The 13,493-nt window shown below is 34.4% G+C and overlaps 1 protein-coding gene across 4 annotated transcripts; it reads right to left on the bottom strand.

Moving 5' to 3' along the window:
- Window positions 1-3,729: 3,729 nt before the first annotated feature.
- LOC140810965 (protein HIRA-like) lies at window positions 3,730-12,600 on the bottom strand. Of its 4 annotated transcripts, none has more exons than XM_073168901.1 (10): window positions 11,899-12,445; window positions 10,544-10,819; window positions 10,056-10,307; window positions 9,510-9,907; window positions 8,423-9,419; window positions 6,513-6,723; window positions 6,166-6,406; window positions 5,631-5,760; window positions 4,904-5,014; window positions 3,730-4,264 (listed from the first exon to the last, which is right to left on the bottom strand). In XM_073168901.1, exons 1-10 carry the CDS (start codon window positions 12,004-12,006, stop codon window positions 4,028-4,030), a joined length of 2,961 nt encoding a protein of 986 aa, XP_073025002.1. In that variant the 5' UTR covers window positions 12,007-12,445; the 3' UTR covers window positions 3,730-4,027. The 4 variants fall into 4 exon arrangements, 3 of the variants coding, with proteins under 3 accessions (XP_073025002.1, XP_073025001.1, XP_073025000.1); XR_012113366.1 differs by having other exon boundaries at window positions 4,040-4,264; window positions 4,904-5,022; window positions 5,638-5,760; window positions 11,899-12,444; XM_073168900.1 differs by lacking the exons at window positions 3,730-4,264; window positions 4,904-5,014 and adding exons at window positions 5,425-5,503; window positions 12,471-12,600 and having other exon boundaries at window positions 5,638-5,760; window positions 11,899-12,089.
- Window positions 12,601-13,493: the final 893 nt, after the last annotated feature.

Here is a 13,493-nt window from a genome sequence, read left to right as displayed (position 1 = left end):
TTTGGTTGGAAGGTTGGCTGGCTAATTCATGTTTTATTGTTTATATATATATATATATATATATATATATATATATATATATATATATATATATATATATATATATATATATATATATATATATATATATATAAAGAGAGAATATTCACACGTATATAAATAAAATTTCATCCTTTAGTATAGTATAGTATAATATAATATTAGATTATTATTATTACTGGAACGAACAATAATATTTATGGCGAGCGATGCTTCTAGTTGACCTACCAATAAAAAAAAATTTACTCGTCTGATTCAAGATTGCGTCAACAAAATTAAGCAGGAAGAATAAAACTACTGAAAATCGTTTTTTTTTTTAATATTTAGTTAAATTATATTGATATTGAAATTTGTGAAGCATTTTTTGCATAGATATTATAAGACGTAGTTACAAAGTCACAGCTTAAAAATGTATAAATTTATTGAATCTGATTTTATAAAAATAACACAAAACCGGTTCAGTTCTAACACTTGGATATATATAAATATAATAAATTATATATATAATAATTTTTTTATTATTGAACGCGAAATTTATTTGTATGAGGCAAAACAAGTAAACGGTTCACCTACCATGGCTTGTCTTCCAAATTTGTATATTGTAAAAAAAAAGACCTCACAACTGTCATAACTTGATATTCGGGTAATTTGCTGTATATATATATATATATATATATATATATATATATATATATATATATATATATATATATATATGGTTACTTGTAATACCCCTTGTCCCAAAATATAAGCAAACTCGAGTTAGTTATTATAAACTTCGGATGGGGAATTTATGTATGTAGTTAGATATTTTTTGGTTAACTAGAAAATATTAAAAGTCACACTCTTCCACGAAAATAATAATAAACTAAGGGATGACTACTCGTTGTGACATGCGAAGAATGAAACATAAGAATTTTTATGAGTCCGTCTCGGAAGTTTTTGAAATTAATTATCCGATAATTTGAAATAATTAAAATTATTATTAAGATGTTAAATTAAAATAGTTATTTATGTCAAATAAAATTAAAAAGTAGGTCAAAAATATGTGTTTTAAAATATCAGATATTTAGATTATATAAAATATATATCGAATTAAAAAAATACACAAGTATTAAAAATAAAAGAAAATCGGTATAATTGAGCATAAGTCATAATATCTAGTGACACACAAATACATACATATATACTCAACTTAGGTAATCTCTAATTATAATATCTATTTTGGTACAAATTCTAAAATAATGCGATTTTTGCACCAAATACAACATCCCTCTCCAATTCATTTATTTCAAACCTTACAAAAAAAAAATTCTCGAAATATTTCTTAATTATTAATAATTAACATAAATAAATAAATATTAAAAAATCAATAATTAAATATTTACTTATAAAATGAATAAATAATTATAATTATTTTTTACGTTAAATATATAATTACTAAATTAATAAAATAAGTATTAGATTATTATTTATACATTATTAATAATTATTAAAAACAAATAATGTTATTACAAAAATGAAAATTACTATACCAAATTTTTCTGTGCCAACCAAGATAGCGCTCCTATTGAAGCAATCAACCTTCATCAAAATGATTTTTTACGTATTTTGGTGTAAAGTGGAGATGTCCTTCCCGTTGCCCCTGCTCCAGCCCAAGAAATCCGATCAATCATCGCATTTAACCACCGGAAAACTCAAATAAATTGGAGGTTTTGATAGTTCTCGGCTTGAGCTTCATTTTTATACCATTTTTTGAAAGGCAAAATCGTGTCCTCCTTGAGCTCGACCCGAAAGCCCCGAACTCGAGGCCCGTTTCTGCGCGATCTTTGTGTTGTCAGCTCGAGAAATTCCAGCAAGTTTTGGGTTTTGAGTTTTCTTTGGTTTCAGACAACTTATAAAGTTGTATTTGAGCCTAGTAAAGCCCAGCCTTGTCCAGTTCGTTTCAGCAGTGATCATAGCTTTCCGGCGAGTTTTGACCAATAGAATATTGTTCCGAGTCCATCTTGTGAAGCATTGATCCTTGAAGATTTTAGACTGTATTTCGAGCTCAAGTTCCAGCCTAAAGTTCAAGTTATACAGGCGGCCTAGAAGTGAGATTCTTATATTTTGGATTTAATTTGATTTTGCAGCTTTAGTTACAATATACTAACATATTAATAATTGGGTATTTATTGTAGGTTCGACCATTGGAAGCCATCATGGACATGAGCTTGTTCACTTTTTGTGTCATCCGACTCATAGATTCTTCTATACATCTAACGAAACTCGCGTTACTTTGTCTGAAACATAATTGTATGGATCTGAAAATTCAGATATCATTTAATCCTCAATGTCAAACAATGCATTCCATTTTTGTAAATGCATCCTTCTATTATAGCTTTCGCTTACATTTTACAACATTTTCACTATAATAATAAAAAAAAGGTTTGAGGAATCTGAATTTCATCTCCAAAAACATCACCAAATAAACATGAAGAATTGAGATTAAAATATTCTTCATGTTCCCGATGATTTATTCGTTGATGCAGTGAACTTCCTCAATAGTATTCATCATCGCATTCTTCAACTTTTTTTGGCATAACTTTGTAGTATTCTTTGTCATTCTCGGTGTTTCCTTGCTTCTTTGACATCATGGTCACTCTTATCTTGCCAAATTATTTATCACGAAAATTTACTGGCGTGTCAGACACAAAATTGTGCCAGATATGTGAAATTCGCTTCTAAACCAAATGGTGTGAGTCCTCAAATGGGTCGTTAATTCTAACTCTCTCGTTTAAAATTAATTTAGAAAAAAAAAAAGAAATTGAAAGGAATATATTCAAACATCAACAAAACAAATTATGTTATTATGAATCGGCATTTTTACAACTAGAAATTAAAAATAAAAGTTGGAGGAATTTACTTAAAACAACGGACATTAAGCTAATGATCGAGTTATTTTAAATGAAATAGAATTAATGAAGATTTACATAATAATTTGCTTGAGTTGTTGATTGATGACTTGTGTGTATCTATTAGTTTTGTTCCCTTCTTCAGAGCCGTTCGTCCATCTCCCACATTTATCAATATAAAAGGTCGTGGGCCAACTTCCTCAATTGCGCGACCTTCTCAAACCAACAGAATTCTTCACAGGCTTTGGCGACTAATGGGCTTTTTATACAGTGCTGGATTCTTCTCAAACCAACCTAATCTTTCGTGGGTTTTGGCAACTAATGCACTTTTATATCATTTAGGTGCACCAAACGGTGTTACTTTGGTGACAGGTGAGGCGACTTGTTTGCAAAGTTATATATAAACTTTTATTCATTTTAAATAGTAATTTCAATCTCTGACTATATCAACCCAAAACATACGACCAGAACTTTTATTTCATGTACTGGTCAAATACCATACAATTTATTCACACTACATATGTATCAACCTCGTATTACTACTCATCTAATTATCTCATGCAACGTACCAAACAATAATCATAGTTTGATTATCTCATACAACGTACTAGACAGTAACCATAATTTAGAGTGTCATACAGATGTTCTCCACCGACAGTTAATCTAACATACATGTATACTTTTCGATTGTCCCATAGATAAAAGCGTTCGTATTCACTTCAGGACCAACAATAACACAATACTAACATTAGTAACTAATAGCAGCAGATGGAAGGCCCGACCAAAGGTACTTGAATAACTTTACAATCTTTAATCTGCGGGAGATAAGTTTTGCTTGATATTAGAAAATGTACATGTCCAAAAACAAGTAGATTGATTCAGTAAAACTATTAACAGCTATAACGCACAAATTTTTTTACAGCTCCCACAATGTCACATCCTTGCGCGCTACAAAATCCGCTCCAGCTGGGAGACGAACATATTGTTAGCATTTGGCATTCCTAAAATCACCCAATAAATTTATTGAGATCAAGAACGCTTTTCAGTCACTGCTAGCTGATCCGAGGCAGAATGATCCAGATTATTGTTCTGTATCAATGACTGGTAGAACTTGGTAAGTTAGGGGCTATCAAATCTGAACTCATTTTATCCATTGCAGGAGGGTCGGTATCCATTCTATCTGAGGTGAGATTCATCTGTTTGAGGTTTAGTTCGGCTGAGTGATATTCAGATAGTAGATCCATGAACTCGTTGAGTAACCGTTGAACATTTCTGTTCGATGCCATAGCTGGAAGAATATCTTCCTGAAGTAGGCTGTGCTTGTTCATTCCCTGTCACAAGGCCAAGATTTCAATCGGGACAACGCAAACAGACAAGCCATAGCCACTGAGACTCTGAGAGGAACTCAATTCCTTTCTCCACATGGACAATTGCTTTCCACCACTTTTAAATATTTAAAATGAAAGAAGGAACAGAAAACGCTTATACTAAGAAGTTGTGTATAAACACATAAAAGGAGAGCTTACAAGGTTGACGATAAAACAGTTTTCGTATGAACCCAAATGAATTTATTATCTCGATCTAATTCTGTTCAGTCTAATAAATAAGAGATGGAGCCTGAAATTGGCGAGAAAATTAGGAGATTATTAAATCAACTTTAACCTACCCAAGAAAGCCATATCCTCCCTGCTCATTATGTGCAAGTCTTCTTTGGCATTTTTTTCTATTAAAGGTAGTCTAATCGTACAATAAAAAGAAACCGTGAAATGGCAGCTCTGGGGATTTCAAGGTTAGAATAGTAAAAAAAAGAAAAAAATATTCGAGTATAAATCTTCTACCAAGACCCTAAGATTAGGGTATAGGGACAAGTTTAATAATCCCATTTAAAAAACACAGAAAGAGAAATAAATGAATTTCACTTCTGGTGACAACTACAAAAAAAATAATCAAAGAACAAGATGAGGCCTTACAAGCACGCAAGGGTCCCACTCTGGCGTTTTAGAGTCAGTTGATCCAGATTCAACCATTCCAATGGGAGGTCCAAGAAAGCTCTCACAAACTTCTCGTAAACGGCACGTCATCTGCCTCTCTGCATTTTCAAAGAATATACGAAGTGATGACACTTGAAAACAAAAAATCTACTTGACTGACTATCAAGCACAGCCGTTCTTCTCTATAGAAAGATAGTCAACTACTCCACGTGTATTATTTGCATAACTCTTCAAAAAAATTCCATGTTTTTGGATTAAAATTGAGAGTAAGAAATAACACCTCAATTTAGAGCAAAATAGTTTTAATAATTGGAGATCTCTCAAAATGTTTACTACCATCACAAGTCTACATGGTACAAGCGGTGTTGTTAAAAACATGCCTTGGAAGGTGCAAGGCTCATCAGGCTCCAGCCAGTGCGGCTGGAGACGCTCAAGGCATACTAATCTTGAACAGGCAACTACATTGTTAGGATAGGCGCATGCCTTCAGGTCAGGCGCAAGGCATGCCTGAACAATTAGTGATGTTCTATAGTAGCCCTCAAGTCCAAAACCTCCCGGTGTCTTGATGAGCCTTGAGACCTTAATAATTATTTATGGGTACAAGTCAATTAATCGAACGCTACTGAGTTCCATGTGTATAAATCCTTCCTATTATGAAGAATAGCCGGATCTTTGGTTTAAACACAACATAAAAAGTAAGTAATGCAGCAAACCTTGTTAAAAAGCGAACGTAAGACAGAAGACATTGGCGATACTCATTTGGGGATCTCAAACTCAGCGCAGATGCCACCTGAGCTTCCAAATGGGCTCGTGTTTGCACCTTGTCATCAGTCCCTCTGCACAATGTAAACACCCTGAGGTAAATTTCTTCTAAAAAACCTTGGAAGATGATACGAAGTATCCACTTAAAAAGCAACTAAAGTGGACTAGTACAGATGAGCAAAAACGCTAATATCCAAGGCCAAAAACCATTACTATAAATGTAAAAGTTGAATGTTATTATATTCCAAGTAGAATATTAGGTAGCTTCATATCATCTTATAACATAAGTTCGTCAAAGAAAGAACGGAATGAAAGGTCAGCAACTGAAATTCATGCCAGAACTATTATATGAAGGCTCCAAAACGTAATTTAATGCTCCCGATGAAGGCAATATCACGGGATTCAATTTTATCATAATGTTTAAAATATCAGCAAAAGATCATTAAAAGATTGAAGTTCTGTAAAACATGCATACAGACCTAGTCCACACTGGTTTCCGGGCCTGGAATTTCCTGACATCAACCTGCAATGCTGCCAACTCACCACTGTGGGATGAGCCAAAACTCCAAGAGCTAGCAAAGTTTGATGCAGAGAAACAATCATCTGCGACCCTCAACCAACACATAAGGCTCACATCAAAGAGGTAAGCATGGCGTGTAGCCAAAACAACAAGGGGTGAACCAGCTTTTGAAAACTTTGCAGAAATAACTTTGATTGTGCCTGGAGGAAGTTCAAGAAAGCAAAGATTTGAATCAATGAAAAGTCACATTCTTCATCATTTACAAAGCCACTATACTGCTTCATAATCAATTGCCTTTCTATTTACCGTTATCTTTAGCTTTGGGCGTCAGGTTTGTAGTAATCAGTGAAACCAAGGAGTCATGGAGTATACATTTCCTGTTTTGAAGATCCCAAACATACAAGGACCCCTTCCTCGTGACAAGCAACAGCTTCCAAAATTCATCACAATCGATAAATACGGCCGCAGATCCCATCATCATGATTGGCATAGCGCGTCTCCCACGATTTGTATAAACCTTCTCAGGGACTAATGTAATTAGTATTTGAAATCAACAAACTAAATTTTATCACAAACAAACAAAACTTGAAGTTTGTGGCATTAACTCAGCTGGTTCCATTGCTCACAGTCATTAAAATACAGAACTTTGCAATGCTTATCCCACTCTCTGATTATTGCCAGCAAAGCAAATGTTTTGTAGTTGATTAAGAAGATCAACCTTGTGCATCGGGGAAGGGAAAATCAAATGAATTTCAAGGAGATTTCTAGCATGCCCAAAAATATGAAGGAATATTTGAATTGATAATTTGAAATCAAAAGACTACAAATTCATTATTCAAATCCATGGCAATCGTTTGTGATTAAGTTACTTGAATTTTAAATTATTTCCCCATTATTTAAACTTGTATTTCTATTATGTAAGCCGTAAGGGAGCATGTGGATCCAAATATTAAAATCAAAGAATTTTAGATCCATCAAATTTGCTTTGATACTTTTGAATTCAATGAATTTGAAATTCTCCAATTTTCATTTTCAACTTGTTTATTAATTGATATATAGATTTCGACTTTCAAATTACCACAAAGTGGTGCCATATAAAATCCGTTCCCTCGAATCCTTTTCTCAAATCCAAGTAAGTCCATCCAAATGCAATCTAAATGAATTTCAAATACTTCCAAATCAAGTTTATTTGAAATTCACACGTCAAATCTATTCACTAAACACCAAATCTATCAAACGAAACACATACTACAAAATATTCATCACGAGTCTGTAACAGGCACAAAAGCCTGAATCAAGGAAAATGAAGATCCAAACCAGCAGCTCAATATTGGGGCCCAACAAGGAAGCGAGCTAGTATATTGTCGATTCACACATGGAAAATTTAAATCAAGGAAGGTGGATATGAACCAGCTCCAGTCAAGGGATAAGGATAGCAAAGAATGAGGATATCAGCCAGCTTCAGTCAAGGAATGAGGATATCAGCCAGCTTTAAGACTATAGGATTCTAGTTTTCTAATTTATTATACTTTCTTATTTTTCTTGCATAATTAGTCGTTGATTTCTTTATTGAAGTAGTATCCTATTTGTATCTAACAGACAAAATAAGTGGAATAAATATCATATTTAATATTCCAATGGGCAGTAAGATCGTGAGGGTTTTTTGAGAAAACAAGCCTATAAACTTATTTCTTCCAACATAGGTAGAAAAGTCCGAAAAACCCACAAACAAATCAGCGATCTAAATGACCAATCGCTCAATTGCCCTATAACCAGATTCTTTAGACCTTTACCAAGGACCATAAGTTCCACAACAGAGTCTGACAAAATCACTTGCATATCGGTACTGACATGAGATGATACAGGTATGCTATCAGGCGGAGGGTGACTGATAAATAATAAAGGATGGAAAAAAGTCCCATTTGTTTGCGTTGATAAGAGCTTGCAAGTAGGGTAGGCTTAACTGATTGCATTTCTCCTTTGCATGAAAATGGGAACCCTTAGACAGAGAATATTCATACTAGTAACTGCATGTCAGAAATTGAATAAACCCAAAATCATGTCAATCCATCAAATCACTCAGCTAGGTAACATTCCACAAAATTCAATTTAGCATTTTATCAGGGAAGGGTTGCCAGAAATTCAATTTCAGCAGTGCAAGACGCTTTTGACTACGTTCTTTCAAGCATTAAAAGTGCGGCAGCAAGCATACTAACCTGTAGACATCCATCTTCACACCCAACAGCCCAAAAATTAGAATTTCCAGCCAAAACAGTGACTTTTCCACAGATCCTGTCTGACCACATGATTTGAGACCCTCTTGTGCATGAAAGTTCTGTTTCATTTATCATAAAAGAGTTTCCCACCCCTACAATGTCATTTACTGCATGCTCCCTTGGATGAGCTTCCAAACAAACAGGTAATATAGCATCATCACCTTCTTTCTTGTCATATACTTTTATTGAGAGAATATCACCAGAAGCTAGAGGACCACTGTGCTCGACATGTTTACTTTTTTCTTTATTCCCAGAAGCTGGAACCTTCTCGACGACCAAGTTCTCACTAATAGTTACTCTAGATGTGACACCAAAACACTCCTTCGGATCAGCATTACCACCTACTACTTTCTGGATGGGCACTTCTACAGAATTCACATCAGTACGTATTAGCCCATTATCATGCTTATGGAGTTTCAAGGATTTCACCGGGTATTCAAGAGCTTCGGACTGAGCACCAATCGAGGGTCTTTCCTGATGGGCTGTCACTCCAACTGCTTCTGGTATTATCCTCTTTCGACCATCAGGACATCTGTATTCTTTTTGTTTGATTGGACTTGACTTCCGAGTGGGGGTTGCTTTATTTGGCCTGTCACTGATAGGATCCTCAATTTTCTTTGCATCAGTGAGATGTGCCTTGTTGGTTTTTGTTGTAGCCACCAAGTTGCCAGCAGGTTTTACAGATGCTTGATTATCTGAGACAACCACATTCTTCTTCTTACCAGTAGTCTTCTTTGTAGTAGCTACTTCAAGCAACAACTGTGCAGGAGTTTCAGCTAAATTCCCTTGTTGTCCCATGACATCACCGTAGCGGTTTGTCTTCAAATCATCTAATTCAGCATCAGTTAGCTTATGTCCTATTTCATTTACATCAAAATGGAATGTAGCCACGGTCCCATCCAACGAACAAGCAAAAAGTGAGAATCCATCAGGGCTCCTGCAATCGCAGGCAAAATTTAAGACAAAGAAATAAAGGTATATCTGAGTTTGGATAAGCTAATTGCAGATATCAGAGAGGTAAAGTTACCAGGTTAGATCTACAACACTTTGAGCAAAAAAATGCTTAGCTACAAAGAGAGGGCGAGGACTTGCAGTAGTCCACAGAGTTATAGTGCGGTCCTGGCTTCCAATTGCAATAACATTATATGGCTGTGAATCTTTTCCTTCAGTCTTCAAAGAACCATTGGCCCACCCAAGAGATGAAGTTTTGAAGTCATGAGAATTGGATATATTCCTTCTAAACATTGAATGGTTAAACTTAACAACAATGATTGGGGAGTTATGACCTAAAAAGTCAAAAGTGGCAGACCATTCCCCTCTCTCGAGAACAGGAGCAGAATGCCTTGGCTTTTGAAAGCCGTGCGTTGTAGTTATAAAATGGCCACAAGGAGACCAGGAAAGCCGCCTGAAGAAGGTGGATCCAAGCTGAAATTTTAAAAAATCGCATTGTGCAACATGCAACATGTATCAATAAATAAGGAAAATCAAATCCTTAAAAACTCATAGACAGGTTAAGGCAAGTAGAAAAAGTTAAAAATAAAAAAGTATTCATTCAATGCCATAGCCCACATACAGATTTAGCCCAGTGACCGTCAGTTCTATGAGCAAGGCTCCAGTCACTTGTTCGCCAAATTATGACAGTCTTGTCATCCGATTGACTAGCTATGAATGAACCAATTGGATCCCAAGCAACTCCCTTTACCAGACTAGAGTGCCCCCTGAGAATAGCAGTGCAAATGCCATTGCTCATATCCCAGATATGAACTGTATTATCCAAACTTCCACTAGCCAATTTAGAGTCATCAGGAGACCAGTTGAGATCCACCTACTTAATCAAACAGAACAAAAACACCTTCTTGATTAGAGGGCAAATGACACAATCAAAAGAAATGATCAAAGTAAATCAAACAAAAATTAAACTACGCGAAAGATCGGATTGAAACAATCTGTGTTTTTAACGTCATATAATGTAACATAGATTTAACTAGCGTGCCCCATTTAAAGACTTTAACGGATTAACAGAAAGGAAGGAAATTAGGTATTTACAAAAATCTGTATTACCACATCTGCAGTGTGCCCCCTCAAAGTCATGGCAACTTTCCAGTTCTCAATATCTGGTGGTTCTCCACTACCAAATTCCATAGTCCCTGAACCTGGCTTCCTCTCGTGAATAAGAATTACTTGATCATCAGACCCAGAAGCAAGATAGCGACCATGCTTAGCCCACCTCACACAGTTAACGGACCCAAAATGATCACGCATTGTTGCTAGAAGTTTTAGTGCAGAACCGTCAGCCTGCAATTCTCTGCCCACTGATTTCATGTTCCAAATGCGAACCTGAAATAAGACAGGGACTCCATTATTTTACAGCAATATAGAGAAATGAGACTGACAACATGCAATTATTTATATCACCGTGTCGGACATCATTAAAACAAAAAACATAATATAAATGCACATGATAAAAAATAAACTAGTAACATTACTGTATCATTGATATTTAAAAAAGGAAATGATGGCAGTATCTTCAATTCATCAGTCACAATATTAGTGATGCATTTAACATAAAATGCCACTTAAATCAAGACTAACATTATACGAGGGATTTGAAAGTAAACATCCAATGATTCAGATACTTAGAAGGTTATGGCTTTCCTAACTAAGCATTGATTCCGAAGAAATTCCAATAGGTCATTGAAAGTCACCATTTGATAACTCAATGTCAAAGAATAAGATTTATGGTTGGAATTTTATATGCACACATCTTATCCTGAAAACTATAATCGCACAATCAGTACAAATGGTGATAAAACTAAAGCATAAAATAAATCACCGATATATCAAAATAAAACTAAAACCAACAAGGTATTTATTTAAAGGATTTCGGTTTCAATTAGAGGAATATATATAGATGCAGCCTAGAGAGATCTGTTTTTTTAAAAAATCAAGGATGCCAAAACAGCGTCGGCCAACTTATTAACACAATCTCGGATAAAATATTTATCGTTCCACGTGTCCCTAGAGGAAGAGCTTCCCGATGATTGGAGACCGTTATGTATCTGGCCATCAGTGACTGCTCGCATACAGAGTGAATGTTCCAATCTTGTTATCAATCATTAGCTATTTGTGTCTGTCAGCTACACTAGTTGAAATTCAGATTATATTAAAAGGTAAAGATTATAATGGAGGATAAGTACTCTTCATTATGACCTCAATTCCTTGATCTCTCTTTCCCATCACTCCAAATTCACATCTTTTCAAAACTCTTCAGGCGTTACCATAACTTTCTGTTTCCTACTTAATTTTCTGGAGCATTATATAAAGTTCCAATCTTTCACAAAACCTCAACATCAGCAGAAAACATATTAAGAGTTGAAATGAATTAAGCGAAAGCAAAGATAAAAAGGAGAATATACCTTATGATCACCACCACCAGAGGCGAACCTGAGGCCACCCGGTTGAATGTCAATGGAGAAAATCTGTGTGCCCCCATGCGTAATCCAGCTAGGCTTCTCTGCTATCATCTTCCGCAACAGATTTTTCACCTCAAGAAAACACGGAAGGAAGTCTCATTCAACACCCACGAGCAGTCTCTCCAAGTTCATGCCTTCATACCCCAAAAATTCAACAAAAATCCATGGAGAAACAAATGGAAACACTTAAAAAGCCCAAATTGTGAGAATTCAAAAATAACAAAATAAACTGATATAATCAAGGAGAATGGAAGGCTGCAGTAGTCTGCTTTAAGCAAATGCTGATGTTTTAGCGAATTTAAGAAAGTTTCGAGTGATTTAGTAACTAAATAAATTATTACTTTAAACTAAAAAATTTAATAATAACAACATGACAACGGAATACTGAGAAATTTGCATTGACGCAACTCTGTAAGAAAAACCCTAGTCTGACGCACGGGTATGGAATTTTTTGGTGTAACGAAATAAATTCTAAAAAACGAGAGAATTTTCAAAGAATTGATTTAGCAAATCACCATTTGTTGTGAGCATTTATTTCTTTTTGGTGGAGTATTTCTTTGGTTTTTTCAGCAAATACTTTAGATTTTTCTCATGTAACATCAGAATTTGTTAGTCGAGGAGTACGAGAAATTCATCGCAATTTATGTTCTGTCCTTTTATTTTTTAAAATTGAATAAAGGGGCAGCTATGAATCCAGTTATCTATACTTTATAACTTTTATGAACACCAAAAATGATGGTAAAAACTAATCTGAGATGGTTCCACGGATTGTATTTGTAAGACAGATATTTAAGTCATACATAAAAAAGTATTACTTTTTATTGTAAATTTGGGTTAGGTTGACCCGTCTCACAGATTCACTCAAAAATGACATTCATTTTCTTTAAATGTATACTTAGAGAAAAATCTTGAAATTTATTTGAATTCAATATTATATATATATATATATATATATATATATATTCTTACAAGCTACCCTCACACAAACTTTTTTCTTGAATCATATCACGTTCTTTTTAAAGTTCGACGCATATATTTTTTTTTATCGATCTCCATTATTATTAATATATTCGACATTTATATTCATTATATGTTACGATTACATTAAATAAAAGGGAAGAGAAAATCAATATGGAGTTTCCCATAAAATATGGAGACTCATATGATTCAACCAGCATCCCAGAGGCTATCATGTGAGGCATATAGTCAACACAAAACTTTTACAAACGATCTTATAAGTTAATTTTATGAGATAAATCTTCTATTTATGTCAATTATGGGAAAAAATATTATTTTTTTATGTCAAATATATTACTTTTTATTATAAATATAAACATACTTGACACGTCTTAAAAATAAAGATTTGTGTGAACGTCTCACATTACACTGACTCTATAGTCAAGTGGTAAAATGTCGGATTTTGGTACAGGCCAAATGTTGCACCAATGTGGCCTAAAAACTGAAAAGTACACAAAAACAGGGTAAAAATCCAGATAACAGAAAATTCTTTGGACGAGTCGTGGAAGCATGTAAAATAA

The sequence above is a fragment of the Primulina eburnea genome, chromosome 13 (genome assembly GCF_022965805.1).
Source record: "Primulina eburnea isolate SZY01 chromosome 13, ASM2296580v1, whole genome shotgun sequence".
Classification (NCBI taxonomy): domain Eukaryota; kingdom Viridiplantae; phylum Streptophyta; class Magnoliopsida; order Lamiales; family Gesneriaceae; genus Primulina; species Primulina eburnea.
This window is presented reverse-complemented; position numbering and strand designations above follow the sequence as displayed.

What these genes read in the sequence shown, in the direction of transcription:
- LOC140810965 (XM_073168901.1), bottom strand. Translation starts at nt 12,006, where the DNA reads ATGATAGCAGAGAAGCCTAGCTGGATTACGCATGGGGGCACACAGATT. An exon ending in AGTGTTGTAGATCTAACCTG is followed by an intron (nt 9,420 to 9,509) that starts GTAACTTTACCT and finishes CTGCGATTGCAG; the next exon opens with GAGCCCTGATGGATTCTCAC. An exon ending in CGGAAACCAGTGTGGACTAG is followed by an intron (nt 5,761 to 6,165) that starts GTCTGTATGCAT and finishes TACATTGTGCAG; the next exon opens with AGGGACTGATGACAAGGTGC.